General features: G+C 55.9%; 1 protein-coding gene across 1 annotated transcript in view; it reads left to right on the top strand.

Annotated features, from left to right (window-relative positions):
- Window positions 1-17,187: 17,187 nt before the first annotated feature.
- ARHGAP23 (Rho GTPase activating protein 23) overlaps window positions 17,188-22,194 on the top strand; it is a gene marked incomplete at both ends in the record, with an annotated part of 71,220 nt that continues 66,213 nt past the window's right edge. The window contains one exon of the mRNA XM_082860353.1: window positions 17,188-17,250. Within this exon, the coding sequence (XP_082716479.1) occupies window positions 17,188-17,250 (63 nt within the window). The remainder of the gene's footprint in view (window positions 17,251-22,194) is intronic.

Genomic DNA, 22,194 nt, shown 5'->3' with positions numbered 1-22,194 from the left:
CATTAGTAGCTGCTGCAGGTCCTGTTTGGAAACCCCATGTATAATTCCCGGTTTTTTGTAAGTGTCAGTGCGGGAGACATTTGACTCTTGTGTTTGTATCTCCTTTTTATGATTGCTGTACTGACCAATGTCTTTTTGCGGAAGGGGTGAAAAGAGATTTGAAATAAAAATGTTTAGAAATTCTTTCATGTTATTTGGGTTATTGTTTTTCATTCCCTCTCTCATCTCGTATGACTCCTCGCACCATCACCACCCACTTAGGGTCAGATGACCCACCCCTGGCAACTGGAGAATCCCTGTGATGTCAGCTAAGCAGAGCATATCCAGAACTGGTCTTGTCAGAATTAGAGATGTTGAAAAATTCCTGAGGCTGGTGGCCATTGCTCAGAGCTGCTTTCTCCTTCCCCAGGAAATGCAGAATTCCAGAGAGCTTTCTGGAGCCTTTTTGCTCTGTTTTGGGAGAGTTCCTGTTTTACCATAGTAGTCATTCCTAGTATATACCTAGGCTGGCAGTCAAGGTTTTTCATAAGTTTGACCTGTGTCCCTCCTGCCTTTCTAGCCCATTCCCTCCTGAGCTGTCCTCTTTGGAGAGGAAAGGACCAGAAATGTTTCTCTGATTGTGTGTACTTGGAGCTGCTCGAATCTTCCCTCTTCACTTTCCCACCCAGTCCCTCTCCACGTTCCCCACTTAGAGGGCCAATGTACCACCTGGGCACGTTTTGGAGAATTTTCGGCAGCTTTTCTGCATCCTCAGAGTAGAAAGCATGCTGAGTGAGATGAAACCCTAGTTCTCAGCAGTTGCATTTTCTTAGGACTGATTAGAAGTGCCCCAGGAGGGAGTCTCGGGATCCCCACTTGCCCTATTCAGCTCATTCCCAAGTCACAGGTCCACGTGAGGATGAAACAGTGTCTTATCAATTCTGATAGCCATTCGGTGAAGGCATGAACCCCTGATTAAAGTTCTCTTCCCTTTTGGAAGAAAAAATGCTCCAAGCCATGAAGTGTGAAGAACATAAAGGAAAATGCTTAACTCGGAATCAGCAATTCAAATGCTCTGATGTCCCCTGTTTGGACACAGCTTGTTGATCGTAAAGAATCTTTGCCGACACCAACAGTCAAGAGTGAGTGTTAGTAGTAGGCATTTCTTGAAAGTAGAGACATAGGTTTTCATCATTTCAAATCAGCATCATTCATATTAGTGATGATGTGTTAGGTTTGTTAGGAAAGAGGTACTAGTCCCCTCTGGCTGGCATGATAAAGCGCACAGAAGTAAAGGCATTCTTTTGGAAACAGGGAGCCCAAAATAAATAAAAAGGTCCCCTCCCACACTCTTCACCCCCAAAACCTGAAACTACCTCCTTCCTCTCCTATGTCTACTTTCAGCTGCCACTTTTCATTCCATCTCACCTCTCAGTGGTGTCTTATCATGCATGTATCTAACTTGAATTCAGTTATAAGCACGTGACATCATAACTGTGCAGGAGATTCCCTCCTCCATTTCATCTGTGTCCCCCGATTGAGGGTGAGATGGGAAAAGTGAATTTTCTGTCTTGGTTCCCTTCCAGTCTCTTAGAGCGCAAGCATCTTTTTTTTTTTTTTTTTTTGCGGTACGCGGGCCTCTCACTGTTGTGGCCTCTCCCGTTGCGGAGCGCAGTCTCCGGACGCGCAGGCTCAGCGGCCATGGCTCACGGGCCCAGCCGCTCCGCGGCACGTGGGGTCTTCCCGGACCGGGGCACGAACCCGCGTCCCCTGCATCGGCAGGAGGACTCTCAACCACCGCGCCACCAGGGAAGCCCGCAAGCATCTTTTGCATAAGGATTCTAGCACCTGTTTGTGCCGTGTGGATTCTGAAAACCAGCCATGTTCCTCTGGTGCTCAGCCAAAGGCACGAGAGTTGACCCCAGTTCTGAAGAAGCACTAACTGGGTTATCGTTGATGTCTAATGGAGCCCCTTCCCAAGAGATTCTCAAGAGGAATTTTGACTGCAATTTTATCCTGTGCACGGATCCCCATGTAAGCTGCGACCCATCATGCATCCCTCCTCCATTGCCATGCCCTAGTTTAGGCACTCCCCTTGTTCACCTGGACAATTTCAGCAACTTCCCAACTGGCCATCCTGCTTCCTCTTTCCCCCTCCAGTCCTTCTAATAGTCCTTCCAAAATAAAGATGTGCTCAAGTCACTTCCTTAGTTTAAAATCATTGATGACTTTTAACCTAGAGAAGAAAACCTTAACTCCTCAACTTGACGTTCGAGGCCATTTCTCCTTCCCCTGCCCCACAGGATGCACGCTGGTCACAAAGCCTGACTCGAAGTCCCCAGATGATGGCATCCCTTCTCCCGCCACTCCACCTTCCCTCATACTGTCCCATCTGCCTGGAGGACCCTAACTTCCTACCTTCTTCACCTGCAGAACTGCTCATCCTTCAAGATTTTCCTCCAGGGTCACCTCTGGAATTTTCACCAGCCACTCTCAGCCAGATAGATGCTCCTTCCTCTGTTAAAATAGCTGTTCATGTGTCTGCCGGTTACTCGACTGTAACCTCTGGTGTGTGAGGGACAGAAACTGTGTCCTATTCAGCTCTTTCCCTGCCCCCAGGGCTGGCACAGTTGAGTGGATGTGCCAAGGTGGTGGTGGTGGAGGAAAGATGAGGTCGGCCCCCACCCAGGAGTGCTGCCTTGTTTTCCTAGTCAGCCAGACTCGAACCTGGATCTTCACCTTCTGCACAGGACAACTCGGTTGGAGGTATGGGTGGGTTTTTTTCGCCACTGAATGTCAGGATTCTTCAGAATCTTCTTAAGGGATTGGACTTTTCGTGGCTGGAATAAGAGCATGAACTAAGTGACATAGCTGTAACTCAAGATATTCCTGAGGGGGCACGTGGACCGCTTCCTTCTGGTGCCAGTGGCGTCACAGAGAATGACAGAGAAGATGCTGCCCCTTTAGTTGGAAGACGCCACCGAGGTAGAGTCAGCAGGCTTTGTCCAGTGACCAGAGGTTGCACTGAACTACCCACTGCCCCCCTGCTGAATTCACACCTAACAGAAACCCTGCATTTCAAGAGCTCAGCTCAGGTGCCCTTCTTCACATGGCCTTCTCATCTCATCCCTGGCTTTCCCCCTTCCCCCTTCTGAGAAACATGGCTTTGTTTCTGGGCCTTTTTTCTGCAAATCATGAGGGGTGATGGGATAGGCAGGAGAATAGGAGAGGCTAGCTAGGTTTATCCTGGGAGAGAAAAGTAAGTGTGAGAAGGTAACAGCTGAGCTTGGGGGGAGTTTGCAATGGGACGGGAGAGTCTGGCAACAGCTATCTTAGGTAAGAGATTTGGCAGAGTTAAAGAAGATTTCAAGAAGTTTCATTGCGGGTCTTCCCTGGCGTTCCAGTGGTTAAGACTCCATGCTTCCAATGCAGGAGGCCCGGGTTTGATCCCTGGTCGGGGAATGAAGATTCCGCATGCCCCACAGCGCGGCCAAAAAACAAAGAAGAAAGGTTTCAGTGTGCATTGGGTGTCATCTACTGGTGCCCCTTCCCCACAGCTGCCACCTTTTCCAATGCCCTGATACTGTGAAGAAAACAGCTATAGAGATAGTTATCCTTTTCTTCTGGATATGGGGCTTTGAGTGGGACACCGTATGTAGAGTGACTCTAGGCCCAGCTTTAGACATGTGAAACTCTTGTTGCACTTGGCGAGTGGGTTCTGTGTCTTGTTTGTTTTCGGCTTGTCTTCCACTCCCTCAACCTAGTGGTGTGCCAGCACACGGAGAAATACCCCCCATGAATGTTTGCTGAAAACCATGCAGGAGGTCAAAGACAGCCAGGCCAGAAGAGGAACTGGCAGTGGAGAAAGGTCCTCTGGGCTGGAATCACCTTTGGGCCTGAATAGGGGGCAGCCATACTGGGATAGAAATTCACAGGGGAAGCGAGGCTGGCAAGGGGAGAACCCAGAATGCCTTGTGGAGCCTGGAGGTGAGGCAGCAGGGTAGGGTGCAGTGGCTCTCAGTCAGGGTGGGGTTTTTTGTGAACCTGAATCACTTGGGTAGCCTTTTCAAACCTCACACTCGCCCCAAGACTAAGACACCCTCCTAGACCCTCAAGGAGTGGGGGAGGGGAGAGGGGGTGGTAAGGATGGTGGACAAAACTCAGATGCATCTGATGGGTCCTTCCCGTCCTCCCCACGCCTACACCCACTTGATAACACTCCGAAGCGAGGACACTGGGTTTGAGAGCAATCTATTTATGCTTTCGCTGTCTCCTCTTGAAAAAACGGAGAGTTTTTTTTAACTTACCTCATGTGTGAGCAGGTGAGATAATGCATGTAAGATGCCTGGAACCTCTTCAGCACTCAATAAACAGCCACGGGCACTAATTATTATCATCATTATTAACACATTTTGAGGAGGACTGAGAGCTTTTTCCCTTCCCAAAGGCGGAAGGAAGAAAGAAAAGACTTCAGGGGCCCCATCACGGGAGGCGCAGTGAGGGATGGGCTGGAGGGAGGAGGGAGGAGAAGGGGAGGTTGCGGGCGGGTAGGGCTCTGGGGCCGGTGGTGGAAGCAGGTGGGGCTGGCTGAGTTGGGCTTTTCCTGCCACCTAGTGGCTCCTCTGGGCTAGGCCACCAGCCAGCTGTCCCCTCGGCTCTGGGCGGCGGTGGGGCGAGGCCGGGCTAAAATATTCCTGAACACAGTATCTGCAGTCCTCTTCTGCTGCCCCCATTTAATGCCCTGTCCCCTTGGGGACCCCGGCCCATGACACATCCTCCGCATGGCCCTGGCATGTGGGACGAGCCCCCTTTCTCCAGGTGGAGGAGGGGGAAGCCTTTGTTCTCTTGGCTCCCAGGCAGAGTGGGGAACTGAGGCAGATGCACTGGGTGGTGGTGGTGGGGCACCTTCCTGCCCCACCCCCACCTCTGCTGGCTTGATGGCTGCTAATGGTACACTTGCCCCAGGGGGATGCCGGAGTCTCCTGGCACTGGGGGCCCAGACCTGGAGCAGTGTCTGCCTTGGGTTTTTTTTTTTTTTTACCTTGGGTTTTTATTTAATTCTATAAATATATACTACTTTGTGCAAGCCCTTGGTGAGGTTCTCCTGAGCCTTCCCATCCCACCTTCTCTGGAGGATTTTGCCTTTTGTCACCAGGATGAGAGGAAGGGAACACAGAGGCCTGCAGCCCCAGGCCTGCTGGTGAAGGGCCCAACGGGGACTTCAGAGTCAACTTGATGTCTGGGTCTCTCATCATCTCCCACCCCTTGTGGAATGATGTCCTAGTTGCATCATGTCTGCCTCCTGCTTCGAAGGCAGCTGTGACTCTTTGGGGAGGGGTCTGACCCAGGGTGAGGGGCTTCAGGAGGTGGCCAGGAGCCATAGGAAGAAATCACATGTCGGGCTGGGACTCCAGGGTCCGGCATCCACAGGCCCCTTGCATCTGCCCTGCTGCCCCTGCCCTCCCCACCCCCAATGCCCACTTTCCCCTCTCAGGGCTTTGCAGCCTCAGCTGCACCAGGCCAGGATTGCATCATTCTTGGCTTTGTTTGCAGAGCAGCAGGTGGAGGAGTGAGGCCCGCTGCCCACCGCCCCGCTTCCCTCTCAATTCCTTTTACTCCCTCCTGGGTACTCCTCCGCCTTCCTCTCCTCTCAGGCCCACGGCACCGGCACCGGGGGAGCTGTCTTCCTTACCTGGTGGCTCTCAGCTCCCTTTCCATTCCTCCGGCTCCCCAGGGAGGCCCGGAGGCTACACAGGCAAAGAGAAGGAGGCTGGGTGGGGGTGGGGGTGGGGGCGGGATCAGCACCGGGCTGGAAACTGCCCTTCTTTTCTGTTCCCCCACCCAGCTAAAGGCCGGTGCCACCCTCAAAAGGAACACCTGGCTGTAGCCAGGGTCTGGCCTCCCAGATTGGGCACAAGGCCGGAAATTTTCACCTGCTGAACTAAAGCTAATAATAATCAGTATAAGATGAATTCATTCAGCTCTTTGTAGAAGGTACTTAACTTTTTTTTTTTTTAGAGATTTTTTTGACGTGGACCTTTTTTTAAAATAAAATTAATTTAGTTATTTTTGGCTGTCTTGGGTCTTCGTTTCTGTGCGAGGGCTTTCTCCAGTTGCAGAGAGCGGGGGCCACGCTTCATCACGGTGCACGGGCCTCTCACTGTCGCGGCCTCTCCCATTGCGGAGCACAGGCTCCAGACGCGCAGGCTCAGTAGTTGTGGCTCACGGGCCTAGTTGCTCCGCGGCGTGTGGGATCTTCCCAGACTAGGGCTCGAACCCATGTCCCCTCCAGTGGCAGGCAGATTCTTAACCACTGCGCCACCAGGGAAGCCCACTTAACTTTTATTTCTCATTTATGGGGACTTCATTGGACCAAGCATTTTATACTCGCATCTCATTTAATCTTTCATCAACCTTGTGAAGTAGTGCTATTATCATTCCTGGTTTACCAGTGAGGAAGCTAGAGCTCAGAGAGGTGAGAATACCTGCCCAAGACCATAAGCGGCAGACCCCGGCCTTTGATCTCGGTCTGCCTCCCTCCACCGTTACTTGAAACTTCTCAACGAGATGGAAAGTACAATGCTGACCAGACTTGAACATTTTCTTTACCCCCTAAAAGGGGACTTTTGCCCAAGACGTTCATCAAGAGATAAGACTTTCCTCTTTTTAATCTTATGAAGGAGATGAAATAAGACACCTGTCCAACAACCTGAGCTGGGCCCTGCCCCACCCCTACTGCTGCTCCTCTGAGGTACTGCTGTTGTCGAAGGTTCTGACCCATGCACAGTAGATACAGGAATCAGAGTAGGAGCTTGTCGGAGATCCGGCCTGCCAGGGAAGAGGGAGGCCTGGGCTGGTTGCACATGTGGACCCTGCAGCCTGGGGCAGAGACGGTGGGCAGTACCATCACTTCCGTTCACTGGGATTCTCTGCTTGTGAAGCTTCCTGTAGTGCTCAGGGTGCTTTGATAAAAGAGCTTCAGGGTCTAGCAATCTAGCCACCATGACTTTGGCTAGTAGGAGTTTACTCTTCAGGGCCAGATCAGCATCTTTGGGGACAGACAGTTCTCAACCTTGCAAAGCCCAAGCCCAGACGTTAGGCCTGGCCAAGCAACAGCTGTTTCAGAGGCCAGCATGGGTGGCTGCTGCCGGGCCACCTCCTCCTCCTTGTTTTCACTTTCAGTGGCTGCTTCAGCCCTGAAAGAGAGCCAGAGGGAAACCAACTGGGAAGAATCGGGCCTGCCTTCCACAGCCCAAGGTCCAGCCCCACCACGGCCTGGGAGAGGCCAGGTCAGGGCTGGGGGCACGTGCTTGTTGGCTAGCACTCTTCTCTGTCTCCTATCTCTTTAGCCCAGGACAGACTCTGTCTGAAGGGACAAAGGGCCCCATTGACCCCATAGCCTTGTGACCTTACCCAAGTCTGTCCCTCCCTTCCCCTGGCAGCCAGCAGGGCACTCACTCTGGTAGCAGACAGGACTACGAGGCCGCTGAGAGGGCATGGCAGGGAAGCCAAGAGAGGCTGCAGCCAGCTGGGCGGGGAAGACTGGAAGTGCGTGGGTAGTGCCCCCCAGATCCCTGAGAGGAGGGGCGGCTGGGGATGAAGGGCCGCCGGGACTCCTGGCTGCAGTCCCAGGAGCAAAGCAGCAAATACTCTGCAGGGCCAAAACATGGGAGGGCTGGGGGAGTCCAACCTCAGCCCCAAACGGGGCTGCCCGGGGGGCTTAGGGCCTCCCCAGCCTGCATTCCTGAATTCCTCCCCCTAGCATGCCCCCTACACCCAGCCTATAAAGCCCCCTTTGTCTGGGCCCACTGAGGAGCTTAACCCTCCCCATCTCAGCTTCCAGACCCTGCTCCCTCACCCTCTGGTGCCTAACAAAGAGGCCAGGGCTCAGTGAGAAGTGTGAAATCCCCTTCATGCCGCCTGGGCACTGGCCCAGAGGTGTTGGGCAGCCAGCGCCTGCGCACCGATGCCCCAACCCCACTGCCCGCCTTAGGGCAGGTTAATTCCCACCCCTGTCCACTCCGGGACTCCATACTCCTGCCCTGGGCAACATGCCCTCCTCTCACATGCCTGCTCATGTGATAGCCCCCTCGGTGTGGCCCTGCCCTGACATGGGCAGGATAGAGGGGCAGTGGGCCGTCAGGAGCCACCCCGGATGGGGGAGAGGCGTCTCAGTGGGGGAGGCAGTCTTTCTGCCACCTCCTTGGCTTTCACCAGAGTTGGTGGCTCCACTGCCCACAAGTCAGGTCCCCAGCTGGCATCTGGAGCTTCAGATGACCCTTCTCTGGCAGTGGACAAACAGTTCAGTTCCTCCTCCTGCTTGGCACATGCCTGGGGCATGGTACACGGTGGGCGGCAGGAATCTCCATTCCTGCTCCCCACACCCACCCAAGGGCCTCAGAACACATTTGAAGAGAGGCTGAATCCTGGCAACAGGGAGTGGCCCTCCACACCAGCTCCTGTTCTCATGGGGTCACATGGCTCTGAACCCTGCTCACCAGGGCAGGGTCTCCCTATGGTCCAGGTGCTGTGGGTATCTCTGCCCCGCTCTCAGGCAGTCACAGTGGTCTGGGCCATGGGGTCAACTCTGTCACCAAGCTGCTGTGTGACCTTGGGCAAGCCCCTCTGTGGCCCTGTAAAATGCAGGGTGGGGCGCTTCCGACTCTGATAACCTCAGAAATGAAGGGGCTGCCCTTGGAGGGGATCTTCTCTGGACTAACACTGCCCCCAGGACAGGAGAACGGTGGGTGTTGGCAGGGATGCGCCCCTGGATGTGTGAGCAGTGTGTGTGCATTGTGTGTCTGTGTGTGTGAACGCTGTGCCTCTACCCGCGGGTAGGGTGGGGCGGGAGGGGCGGGACGGGGGCGGGGTCTGCGGGCGGGGCCGGAGCGGGGCGGGGCGGGGCGGGCCGGGTGGGGGTCTGGGCTGCCTACAGCAGGCGCTCCTTGCGCGCGGCGGTGGCCGGGTGCTGCACCGACTGGGCGCTATGGAGGGGCCACCGCCCCCTGCGCCCCGCCGGGCTGACGCGGCGAGGACTGCATAGCGGGCGGCAGCATGGAGCAGGTCAGCGGGCGCGGGTGCGTGTCGGGGAGGGAAGGGCGGGGGGCGTGAGGACTGGAGGAAGGTGGGTGCGCCGAGAGGGAGGGGGGCCCGCCACCTTGGGAGGGGTTGGGGCTCTGGAGCTCCGGGCGGAGCTCTGGGGAAGGGTTACGGCTGGTGTGACACAGAGCCGGTGAGCGCGCGCGCGCGCGCGCACACACACACACACACACACACACACACGAGTACTCCCCCACCACTGACAAATAGGGAGGCGCTCACCGAGGGCTCACACGCTGCTTCGCTCCCCATCCCCGTTCCAGAAGGAGAGCATTTAGAAGCCGCCCTCCCCACTCGGTAAGGTCCCGGCTCCATCCAGGATCCTAGCAGGCTCTGCATAATGAAGGAGTGACAGAAGGTGGTCGCAAAACTACCGCTGACCCTCCCGGCCGCCCCCACCCTGTGGGACCTAAAGATACAAGCGTCCCCCTCCCCCCTATACATCAAGGGGCTTCTCCCAGCCAGCGTCCCCCTCCATTCCCAATTACAGCAGGTGCAGCAACTGCTACCACCATTTCATGGCAGTGAAAACATGGGGTGGGCTGGGCAGCTTCTTCACATGCCCCCCAGATACAGACCTGCAGCTCCAGCCAGTATCCATCAGAGGAGGTCAGGGTGATGGCCCCCTCAGGTCAGAGCACCTCACTCCCTCCACAGAGCTTAGCAAATCCTGGACAAGAGGGGCTGGTCCCCTTAAGTAAGTGGGGGGCCCTCTATCCTGACTTGCAGCCCCCTGTTCTAAGATGGACAGAATCCTGATGTGGGCTGAAGGGAGGGCTGCCTTGCTGCCTTCCTAATCCCGACTCGGTGAGAGGTCTTGGGGTGGGGTCTGGAGTGGAAGGGTTTTCTGTTCCTGGGTGGGCCTTTAAGTGTCCACACTCCCAGGCTCTGCTTAAAGTGGTGGCCTGGGGCCCTGGGCTCTGAGACACCCTCCCCTCTGTGGCAGAGGGGTTCTTGTGTTCCCTGTGATGGTGGTGAGCAGGGGTGTGGGGAGGGGTAGAGGGTGTGGAGTCAGGGGATGGGGTGATCTTAAGTTCTGGGGTGTGAAGAGGGGCTCTGAGGAGTCATGAAGCACTCTGGGCATCTTCCCTGGGCTGGGCGTGATGTTTGGGGAGGGCTGTGGGCTGGTCTAGTCTCCAGGCCTGCTGGGCATCTTGGCTGTTAATTTAAATGGCCAGTGGCAGCTCCCTGGAGCACCAGGCCTGGCAGGGGGAAGGGGACTCCATTCGTCATTCTCTGCTATTGTCATTACTGACTCAACTCCACTCTGAGCACAAAAAAGCAGGGGCTGGGGGGACAGGACTAAAAGCCACTGAATTGCTCACGTTAAAATAGTTAAATTTATGTTATGTGAATTTCACCTCCATTTTTTAAAAAAAGGAGGGGCAGGGCTAGGGGACACCATTACTTTCTGCCTAGCGGACTCTGAACGCATCTCACTGGGCCTGCAGCACGGCCTGAGTTGCTCCTCCATCAGCCTTTCATACTTCTTCTGGGGGTCAGGTGCTTCCCCTTTCCCAGAGGCAGAGCCTGGCTCTCCTGTGCCCTGGCATCGTGGAAGGGAGGACAGACCATGGAGGAGAGTAAGGACATGGGGCTCTTGCCGTGGCCTCATCAAAGGGACACTGGGAGCCCTTGGACATCTGTCCTCTCTGGGCTGCTGTGAAATCCCTGCCAGCTGTGCTGAGCCGTGGCTTTCCAGTCCTTTCTAGGTGTCCTAAGACACCTCTGCTGCGAAGCACAACAGCCAGCTTGTCCCCTGGACTGTGAGACACCCCACAACCCACAAGGGGACTCTGATGATCAGCACAACCTTGGAGGTGCTCGCGCTGATGTCAGTGCCTTAAGGCAGCTGCAGCCCTGCCAGCCCCGCGGGTGTCGCCAGCTTTCTGGATATGCCGGAAGCGTGGTGTGTATGGGGTGCTTCTGAAATCAGAGCTTCTTTCACCACACCAGGGGAAGCTCCTATTTTAAGTTTCCCTTGTGCCCAACCCTCTTGTAAAGCAAAGAATCCTTTTATAGTGCAAGGACCGCCCTGATGTGTCTGTTTGGTATGTGTGGATTTTGGCATGTAGGGTTTCCTTAAAGGGGAGCACGCCTGGAATCTCTCACAGGGGCTGGAATTGCTGGGCGGGGTGGGTGCCAAGACTGAAGGGCTTGCCCCCCTGTGGTCAGTGCCCTGCCCCTCTTTTCTCTCCATTTAACTCCCCTCGCTCCCTCCCAGGGTTGGCTCAGGGCCAGACAGAGGAGCGGGGAGCAGCTGCTGGGGATTTCCAGAGCTTCCAGGGGGTGGTGGGAGCCACCCCTCCCCTCCTCCTTTCTCCCCTCCCCTCTGTTCCTCCCGTCCCTCCTTCTGTGCTCTGCTTCTAGGTTCCCCTCGTCTCTCCTCCTCTCCCCACCCCCACCCTCCCAGAAGGGCAGGGAGACAGGGAGGAGAGTGGAGCCGTCCCTCCTCTGTGCAGGGATTTGCAGGGGCCAGGTAGAGCGAGGCAGGGTCTGAGGGCCTGTGGCAGAAGCAGGGCTGCAGGCCAGTTGCTGGCAGAATTTAAAAGCCCTCCCAAAGAATCATGAATTTAGCATCCTGGAGCTGGAAGGGACTACATGGCCTAGCTCCTCCCAGAGGGGTCGTGCTTCATAGAAAGAGTAAGGGCTTAGTGTCAGACCTCAGCAAAATTACTTAACCTCTCTGAGCCCATTTCCTCATTTATGTAATGAGGCTAATAATACCTACCTTACAGTGTTGTCATGGGGAGTAATGTTTGCAAAGAAATAATGTTTGTAAAGAGCTCGGCACATAGTAGGTGCTCAACACACTTTAATTCCTTTCCCTTCCATCCTGGTGTTTTCAAGCCCCTGCTAGGTGATGTCACGGTCGTCATAAGTCGTCTCTTAGTCTTGCACACACGCTCATATACACACAGTCCTCACCACCACCTCTTCAACTGCCCGGTGTCACATAGTGGAGAGCCCTCGGGGCTGAGACCCCAGCCCAAAACCTCTTCCTCTTCCCCAACCATGACATACGTTTCCCAACATGATTCCCCCGAGGGGCTGCCAGTTGCAAGAGGCAGGGGTGGGGCATCTTTCATCCACCCCCTGTCCTGATACCAGGGTTTCGCTGGGTGTGGCTTGCTTGCCCTGCCGCCAGCCCAGGAAAGCTGCAGCCTCTCTCTCCACCCCAAGTCAGCTGTCCAAAGGTTGCTGGGCTGGGGCCCCAGCTGTTTGGCAGGTTGCCAGTGCCTCTCAGCCCTCGGGCCAGGGGGGCTGTACCCCCCTCCTCGAGGTGTGTTCAGGTGGGATCCCTCTTATCCAGGATTCCTCAGGGACCTGGCAGCAGGGATGAGGGTAGAGACTGGCATGATCTCGAGTGGACCGTTGCCCCACCCAACACCATTCAAGGAGCTTGATGAGGTCTGAGGTCCCCTCTCTGTGATGCCTGGGGCTCTGCCAGACCCGGGCCCCACCCTTCCCTAGCTCTCAGCCTTCAGGCCTCCTTTCTCTGCCACCTGCCTGTTAAGGGCCTTCAAGGTCTAGGTCAAACACTACCTCCCAAGGCCCCTGCCTTCTCCTCTCATTATGGAAGGCTCCCTTCTGCTTTGCTCGATGCTCTGCTTGTGGCACCATCATGGCACCATCCCAGCCATCCTTTGCTGTGCTTGTTGCCCTCCCTGGAATAGGAGCTTCTTGAGGACAAGCACATCACCTGGTTCATTCCCTGCGACCCAACAGAGAGCAGTTTGCATGTAGACAGCACTCAATAAATGTCTTTGGACTTGACTGAACTGGGCTACCACCTGCTTTGGAAATGAAAGTTTAGGTGGGCATGGGTTGCTTCGAGGGGACGAGCAGAGGATCTGGGGGCTGAAAGCCAAAGGAACAAGAACAAGTCAGGTCTCTCCTCAGCCCTTCCCTCTAGTCCTGCCCTCCTGCCCTTCTCCACCAGGGGGCGCTCTTTCCCCTTCAATGGAAGGGCAGGCAGCTATTACCAGGTTTATGGTCACCAGCCCTGTAACCCGCCTTCCACCCATTCCTTTATCATCATCAAACGTGAGCCCTCAGTTGGAGACTGGCAGAGGAGGCCTATTGTTTTCATCTACAGAGAATGAAACCGAGGTTCAGAGAATATACTTTTCCTCAAAGACATTCAGCTACTAGGTGGGCAGCATGGGAACCTGAGCCCCGGTCTTTGGACTCTTGGTTCAGGGCTCCTTGATGACACTGTACAACCCCTTGCTGGCTCCTGGCCCAGGCCTGATCCTGACCCTGGACTGCTCTGGGCTGGGGACTCCCTGCCCTCCCCCATGCTCCCCTGCTGACCCTACCTGGCTCTGGGGAAGGCGGGTTCTTCCTCTGGCACGACTCTGGGCTCGTTTTCCTCTACTCCACTCATCACCCCCTCAGGCTCTCTCCCTTGGCTTCTCCTCCACAACCAAAAAGGCTGCTCAAGTGTGCCCCACCCAAACGGAGCCACGCCTCACCCCGACTCACCTGTGCTGTCCGGCTGGCCCTTCCCGGTAACGTCTCAGCGGCCCAATTCCATTTCACCACCCTCCCTTTTTCACCACCACCCCCCCTTTTTTTTTTAATTTCTTCACCCTCGATGCTCTTCCTCACTGCACAGTCTGGCCTCCACTCTACCCGTCCCCTGCCTGACACAGTGCCGCTTCCTCTGGCTCTCTCTCCTCAGTCCTCCCTGCCGCCTCTTCCTTCCTCACCTGCCCCGAAAGGTGAGTGCCCTTGGGTCCCATCCTACGTCTGGTCTCCGCTCTGCGCTGTCCCTGGAGAATCTGAACCACACTCCTGATCCACCAATGACTTCCAAAGCCATTCTCTAGCTCAGGCCTCTCTTCAGGGAGGCGGACCCAGGGTTCGAGCTGCCAATCACTACTCAACCAGCAACACAGCCTGCAGGTTTCAGTGTGTGGACTCTGGAACCCAAAGGCTGTGGGTTCAAATCCTGCATGGCCTTGGGTAAGATACTGAAGCCCTCTGGGTCTCAGTGTCCTTATCCGTAAATGAGGATTATAATATCTGTTTCACAGCTCCTTTGTAAGGCTAATTTGGAATAATGTATACAAAGGATTACTTAGCTCAGTGCCTGGCATGTCCCTTCTCCCTGAGAACACTCCAGACAACTCGTCTACCTAATATTCTGAGCGAGAAACCTTGGAGTTGTTCTAGACTCTTCCATTTCCTTCCCGCAACTCCCATTTGGTCAACAAGATCCGGGGGCCTCTGATGATTGGTGCCCCCTGCCCAGGTGCAGGGCCCCCCCACCTGGTCGCCCACCCCTGGCTCCTTGCTGCCCTCCGTGTTCTCTTCCACGTCTCGCCACAGTGGCCATGGCACGTCTCCGCTTAAATCCCTGCCCTAAGCCAGGCTAGAATCTAAGTGCCTCAGGCACAGTCACTCCACTGTAACATCCCCACCCGCATTTCCTTCCTCATCCCTCCATGCTTCCTGCCCACGGACCTTCCGCTTGGCTCCAGCCACACTGCTAGAGTCTGCTCTCTCCTGCCTCCCTGCCTTGGTCCATGATAGTCTTTCTCCCCGGAGTGTTTCTCCCCCCATTGCCCACCTCACCCCATCCCATCCATGACGCCCTCAAAAGATCACGGTCACCTGCTTCTGGAAGAATTCCTCTGCTTCTCCAGCCTCCCATGGCTCCTTTTCTGGGATCTCAGGACCCCTCAAGGGAAGGAGTTAAGCCTTATCTCCTATCCCCAGGGGCAACCTCCACTCTCCCACCCATGGTATATCAGGACTCCCAATAAACATTTGTGAATGAAGGAAGGTGATTGGGCTGGGAGAGGAATTTAGAAAGAGGGGGAGTATAAAGAGGGTCCTCAGTGAGGGACACCCTCCATCCCATGTTGGGCTTCACTGCCCTAATCCCCAGAGAAGGAGTGTGCCAGGCATAGAGTGGGTTTGGGGGGTGTGGATGGTGGGATGCAGGGAATGAGACCCAGATGTCAGAGGGGTTGGGGAGCCAGGACGGAAAGGAGGAATGAAAGAGGTGCTGGAGAAGGTGGATGGGGGAGGGCCGGGACAGGATGGGGGTGCAGGTCAAGGTGCAGGAAGAGGTGGGAAGGGCAGCAGGGTGGGGGAAGAGCGCACTTTCTGGGAAGTGGGAGAGGATGGGGGAGGTGAGTGCAGTGCATTGTGGAGGGAGGAATTGCCTGCCGGCCAGTGTGAGCTCATTTCCTCTCACCGCCTCCTGCAGTGTCTAAGGGCATCAGGCTCTGGAAAAAGTGAGCCAGGGGCACCCCAGAGGCCACCACCCTCCCCCCCTTCCCCACTCAGTCCAGTCTGGATCTCAGGTGCCACCACTCCCCCCTTACACATTTGTTTTGAGAGGAAAGGACCCCTGAGCCGGGGTGGCAGCAAGCCTTGGACTGTTGGAGCCGCAGGGCAGAAAGAGTCAGACAGAGGGACCTGGTTTAAGATGAAGCAAGAAAATACAGGCAGTATGATGGATTACCGTTAGATAGCAGGAAGAACTTCTCAGAAGTGGGGCATAATTCTGGCTGCACATGACCTTGATGAAGAGAGATGGGGAAGGAAGGAGTCCTTAACTGCCCTTCCATTATTACAAAAGCGTCCCTTTCCATTGATTTCCAGGGAATTTAAAGTAAATGAAATAAAACATAAGAGTTAAAAACAAGTCAGTATCTCCTTCCTCAGGTTTACCGGAGTAAGGATGTTCTGGTAGGTGTCTGGGCCATACTGCCCCCTGCAGGGCCTGACTCCCTGATCCTGAGGGGTCCAGGACTTGGGGCTGATCCACTCTCAGGAGTCGGGATGGTGGCGGTGGTGAAGCAAAGAGCGTTTATGAGGCTCACTGCCCCGGAGCGGGTGGGCCATTTCAGCAGGCGGAGGCGGTCTTCCCACTTTCATTGCCTGCCTTGCCCAAATCATATTCCTATTTATCTATGGTCCCTGCCTTCCTTTCTTCACAATCTGGGTGAAGGAATGCAGGAGCCCTTAAAAACTACAACAAGGCAAGGGAAAGAGGTAAGCATAGCCTGTAAAACATAGGAGGTAGGAAGGATGTTAGGTAGAGAGCAGAAAGAACTTTCCAGCAGAAACTAAGGACTGAGACACTGCCCCTTCCTGGATCATCAGGGGATGGGCTGCAGGGGCCCTGCGTGGGGGCAGGGAAATGAGAAGTTGACTCAGGACCCCGATGGTTCTTTGGGTCCAGATCAGAGTGAAGCTGGGAAGGGAGGCTGTGGGAGCTTGTGATTGGGAGGTCTGGAGAGTCTCTGCTCTTACTGTCACCCACTGCAGAGTGGGTCTGTGGGCTGTCTAGCGGCCTGAGCCACAGGCTGGCTGGGTGGGGGTCTGAAGGGCTGGGGCACCTGCCTCTCTCTTACAGCCTGCGTGGGATCCTGGGCTGAGACGCTGCCTGGGAGGGGTGTCCCAGATTGAGGGGCATGAAGCCCCTGAAAGTTCCCCTGTTACCCTTGTCGTCCTCCCCCTCCCCCTTGGGTATAGCCATCTCTGCCCTTGTCTCAGCTTCCGTGAGTCTCTGGATGGAAGGCTCCCTAAGCCTTTTTTCTGTCTCTCCCTCTCTTCCAACCTGGGTCTCTTCATCTTTGTCTTTGATTTTCTCTGCCTCTTTCTACTCTGTCTCTGTCGTGTCCCTGCCTCTCTCATGCTTTCTGGGTCTCTCCGTCTCTGTTTCTGACTACCTCTGTCTGGCTGTGTTTCTCTCTGCTTTCCTTTCCCTTCCTTCCTCCCTCCCTCCCTCCTCGGTGCTAGTTCTGTGTTCTGTGCCGTTGTCCTCTTTCCTCGGCCGGCCCGGATCACCGTCTATGGGCTGGTCCCCTGGAGGCCGGCCCAAACCCTCTCTAAGCCCATCTCTCTTCCGCTGGCTGTGTTCTGCCCTCTAGCTCCGCTGCCAGCGGCAACCCCTGCCTCAGCCCTCTGTACCAGTCTGCTACCCTAACAAGAGGCAGAGGGTGCGCCCCGTCAGGAGCGCAGGAGGAGGAGCGAAGAGACGCTCCACCCCTCCGCGTTCGGCTCCGCCCCTCCGGCCCCGCCCCTCCCTGGTCCCTGCCCGCGCCCCCAGCAGTGCCCTGGCAGCAGAGCCGCAGCTGCCGCCCGATGAATGGAGTCGCCTTCTGCCTGGTCGGGATCCCGCCCCGCCCGGAGCCCCGGCCCCCCAAGGTGAGGATGCTGAGCCAGGGGAGGGGGCGGATCCAGCCGCTAACGGGAAGCTGGCAGCTGGGGCCGGGGTCGCTGCGCCCCCGCTCGGCGGGCACAGCCTGGGGCGCACGGCGCGGGCACCACGGGCATGGCTGCAGGGAACATCGGCTGGTGGCCGGGGAGGGGGCCGGAGCGCGAGCTGCCCTGGGCAGGGGGCGGAAAGGAAGAAGGCAGGCAGGGGGCCGGGGCTAGCACGGGGCTGCCAGGGCCGGGGGCACCGACCCGGGCGGCGGTGCCAGGCCCCCGGCGGCCGGGCAGCGGGGGCGGGAGGCCCGCGCCTTTTGTCCGGGTTTTCCAGGCGGGGCGCCTGCCGCCGTTTCCTCTGCCCGAGTTTTCGTTTTCCGTTGGCGAGGCCCCGGCACAGCTGGAGGGAGAGGGAGTGGGGGAGGGGTTCCCAGAGCGGGATGTCCTTGGCCACTGTGGCCGGACACCCCCTCCCTGCGCCACACTCCCCCCGCTGCTGGGCCGGACCGCCCGACGAGCTGTCCGGCGCGGGTCCACCGCCCCCCACCCCGGGGAAGAGAAACAGGCCGGGGACCCCTGGTCTTGCAGGCGCGGCTGCCCTCGCCTCTGCCCTCTTGGGCTGGCTGTGGGTGGGTCTGGGCACGGGGTGCCAGGGGCATTACTCAGCGCTGGGCGGCTTTGCTTGGGTTCTTTCATCTGCCGGCTGCTGAGGCTGGGGAGGGCCAGCAGGGGCCTCCGGGCCCCACTGGGGCCAGCACCCTGCCTCTGAGCCTGACTGCCCTGTCCCACTGGAGCGCCCCAACATGCACTCCATCCCTTTCCAAGTCGAAGGGTTGAACACTGTCAGGCCAGTCATTTTCTGAGCTTGAAAAAGAAGTTTCCTGGGGGTCCAGGTTGGGATCAAGACCTGGGCTGAGAAGGTCTCTTCCTCTTTTGACGGGGCTGGAGGATTTAGGGCCATTCCTCCCCAACCATCCCCTCAGTGTTGGAGCTGGGGTCTGGTGCTTTGCAAACTCTGAGACTGGTGTGTATCTCAGGAGCTGGATGTAGGCACAGTTCTCCCTTGGTCTGCATCTCTATCCCCTGACTCCCCCTCCACCTTTCAGCCAAAGTGTTTCGTAATTAGAAACTTGAATTTCAGAGTGGACTGGGGATGGAAGTGAATGTCATTATCGTCGAGTTCCTTGGATTCCCACCCCCCACCCCCCAACACACACACGCCAACACCTACTTCATCTCCACCCCCCCTACTATCTCCACCCCCAGCCCCACCCTGTGGCCCAGCTGTGGGAGGGCAGGGAAGGTGTTTGATCCCCTGGGGTTCTCCCCCTCTTGCCAGGGCAACAGCCCCATTCCCCAGAGCGGCTGCTCTCACTAAGATGTGCTCACTGGCCTGCGACTTGAATCTCAATTACATAACCAGTCATTTCGCTTCCAAACACAGCCCAAAGGCCCTCAGCCCCAGCCTCTTCTTCCGCTTGCTCACAAGGTGGTTGGGTCCACCGTAGGTTTCTGGGAGCTCCAAGTTCCTGCATCTGAAGCCCCTCCCTCCCCTTGGGAATGATGAGGGCAGTAAATCCTTCAGTGCTGGATTTGAGGGCCTCAAAAGCCCTGGGAGCAGGCAGGGTGGTAAGTATTAGGGTCTGAGACGACACAGCGACAGTGTCAGGTCTAGAAACTGGGTCTTCTGATGGGTCACAGCACAAGATGAAGCTCTAGGGAGGGGAACATTATTAGGAAGGTGCCTTTGGGACACCATGGGGAATGGGGCAGGCTTTTGAGGATCTCAGCTCAAACAGAGAGGGACTGGACGCTGGGAATAGGCCTTGTGTTTGGGCAGCCTGGATGGGGACCTCTGTGCCCCCGCATCAGGCCAACCCTGAGCTCAGGGGCAAGGGGAGCAGGAGGCCAGTCTGGCCCCCAGGGGTGCAGCATTTTTGGCGTGGAGTGGGGGATGAGGGAGGGTGCTGAACAGGGCCGTGCAGTAGTGGGCAGAGGCATTTCTTGCTTCATCCTTTATCGCAGGGATACTTAAGAAGGACTTCATGATGTATCCGATTAAAAGAGAGTCTACAAAGGAGAATGGAATAAGTTACCGAATGAGGGACTGCAATTAGCCATTTGGGAGAACTTCTAGGGAGAGGCTTACAAGCTGCAGCATCCCAGGTGAGCCTGGAGCATCAGGCAGGGAAGTTTCCTCCAGTATAGTGGGTTGGATAGGTAGATTCCTGTAATGTTGGATTCCAGCGTAGAAATCTGGAGAGATTCATGGGAGATGCAAATATACTCAAATGAGCATATATATTAGTGCCTGAAAAAAATGTGTTTTAAGGATGGAGAATTGCTCTAATAGTAGAGCTGATAGCTAAGACATAGATAGCAATTACTCTAGGCCAGGATTTATATAAGTTACCTCATTTAATCCTCACAAAACCACCATGACGTGGGTGCCGCTATTATCCTCATTTTTCAGTTGAGGACACTGAGGCACAGAGAGCCAATAGCTTGGCCAAACTCACATCCTAACTAGTGGCAGAGCCAAGGTGGGAACCCAGCAGTCTGCCTCAAGTTCATGGTCTCACTCCACTACCCTGCTTTTCATGACCTGCCTTGTCTGCTGTCACTCTCACCCTGAATCTGGGTCCGTCTTGGATACAGGCCAAGATCAAGGTCAACCTCTTGCTGGATTGGAGCTTGGTTGCTTTCAGCTGGGACACGGATGGTGACAAGAGGTCTCAGGGTGGCAGAGCCTCAGGTGTCCATCCATGGTTGGTGGGTGGGGAATCAGCTCATTTACTCCACCAACCCCCCACCCCGCCCTATGCTAGCCCACCGCACTTGGGCTGTGGCTTGGTTCATTGGTGTTTTCCTTCCAAAGGGGCATCAGCCCTGCTCTATTGGCTGCAGGGGTTCAAAGGTGAGATATTGGCTTGGTCAGGGATTTGGACAAAGCCTGGTTTTAATTATCCTGCTCTCTCTCCCTCCCCAGAGAGAGCCATGAATAGGGCCTGTGGGAGCTGGCTCTGCCTTTCCCCTAGTACCCTCCATCCCCTTCAAACAACCCGCCTTTAGATCCAGGCCTCCCTCTTTCATGTGAAATTGCACCAGCTCGTCAGCAGGGCAGTGCCTGTCGGTACCAGGCAGGCATCTCCTCTTCACTGCCTCAGTGGGACGACAGGCTGGGATGGCCTTGGGACTGGACTCTGGGGCGAGTTTAAAGCTCTATGGGGGTGGAGTATATTCATCATCTGTCAGAGTGGGTCAGGACCAGAGGGGTCATCTTGTCCAACAGTGGGGAATCTGAGGCCAGAGAGTGGCCAAGGTCAGATAGGCCGGGAGTGGTGGACATGAACCCAGGGGTTCTGCCTCCCGGGCTCCCAGGCCATGCCTTTCCCCACACAGTTCTGTCCCGGGTGCCCCCCTCCAGTGCAGCGTTCTGAGATTAGGCCCCAGGAAGGGAAAAGGAGGGCAGGGAGGAGCAGGGACAAGTGGACAATGTGTCCCATTCATCTCTGTGTCCCCAGTGGCCAGCACAGTGCCTGGCACAGAGCGGCCCTCCATAAATGTTTGTGAAGTGCAGGCCGGGAGCAGCCCCTCCCCTGGCCTCGTGGGTGCCCCGTGCCCAGCTCTGCCCCAGCATTGTGATGCGTGGTCTACACATCAGTCTCCCCTGCCGGACGGGGAAAATAATCATAGCAACTACTTCCACAGTGCTGACCACTGGCTACATTATTCCTATCCATCTGACAGATGAAGAAACCGGCACAAAGAATCATGTGGCTTCCTGAGGTCACACAGCTAGTAAGTGGCAGAGCTAGGGAGTTGGCCGTGCTTATTCCAAGCAGCCCCAGAGGTGTCATGTTTATCTTGGTATCCACAGAGCCTGGTATGCAGCCAGTACTCTGAGAATGTTTGTTGACTGACCGACTCACTGACTCACTGACAATATATGGAGGAATCGCAGAATCCTGTAATCCTTTCGAAGTAGCTGGGTTGGAGTCTTGGGAAAGTAGCCTAGAGGAGCATCATTTTGTTATCTGTGCCAGGAGTGCCTGAGCCAAACCTAGAGAGGAAAGGAAAGCTCACCCAGGGGAATTCCCTGGCGGTCCAGTGGTTAGGACTCTGTGCCCTCACAGCAGCGGGCACGGGTTCCATCCCTGATCGGGGAATTAGGATCCTGCAAGCCGCGTGGGCCCCTCAGCTTTCTGACTTCTCTCTTGCTCCCACTCCCTCCCTTTCTCCTGCAGAGTTCCAAGGGGATGGCGCTGAGCAATGGGCAGGTGGGAAAAGACGACAGGTTGGATTAACGATGTCTGTTCCTTTTTCATCTCTCTGGCCCTGAGATGTTCAGCCCAATGCATCACCTTGGTGGAAGATCCTGCGCCTTTCAAGTTGGAGGGTGGACGGAGTGTCAGGTTTGGGACAGGGCCTGTCATAGTTATCAATTCTCCATCTCTCACCTCCAGTCCTAAACTTGAGTCCCAAGGTCACCTCCTCCAGCCTTCTCAAACCCGTGTACCCCTAGGCGGGTGACCTCCTCCCCTCTGCCTCCCCCTGCTCCCCACTGGCTGGGTCTGTCACTATCCCCAGGCCACACTTCATCTGCTGACAAAGGCTGGTGGGAGCTAACTAGGAAAAAAGAAGTGTGGTGGGTGTGGTCTGCCTTCTCATATCAGCAAGCAACCTCGGGGGATGAGAGGCCCAGGCCTGGCACGGCTCCTGGTACATTGGGAGGCACACTGGGTGTCTAGGCCCTGCCTTCGGCCTGAGGGGGTTCAAATTTCAGCTTTACTCCTTATTCACTATGTGACCTTGGCCAAGTTACTTAGTTGTTTTTAGCCTCCATTTTCTTATCCCTGAAATAATCCCTCAAAATTGTTGAGAGGATTAAATGAGGTAATACAGGCAAACTGGCTGACATTTGGTAATCTCAACTATTAG

The sequence above is a fragment of the Leucopleurus acutus genome (genome assembly GCF_964270905.1).
Source record: "Leucopleurus acutus genome assembly, chromosome: 19".
In the NCBI taxonomy this organism is placed as follows: Eukaryota; Metazoa; Chordata; class Mammalia; order Artiodactyla; family Delphinidae; genus Leucopleurus; species Leucopleurus acutus.
This window is presented reverse-complemented; position numbering and strand designations above follow the sequence as displayed.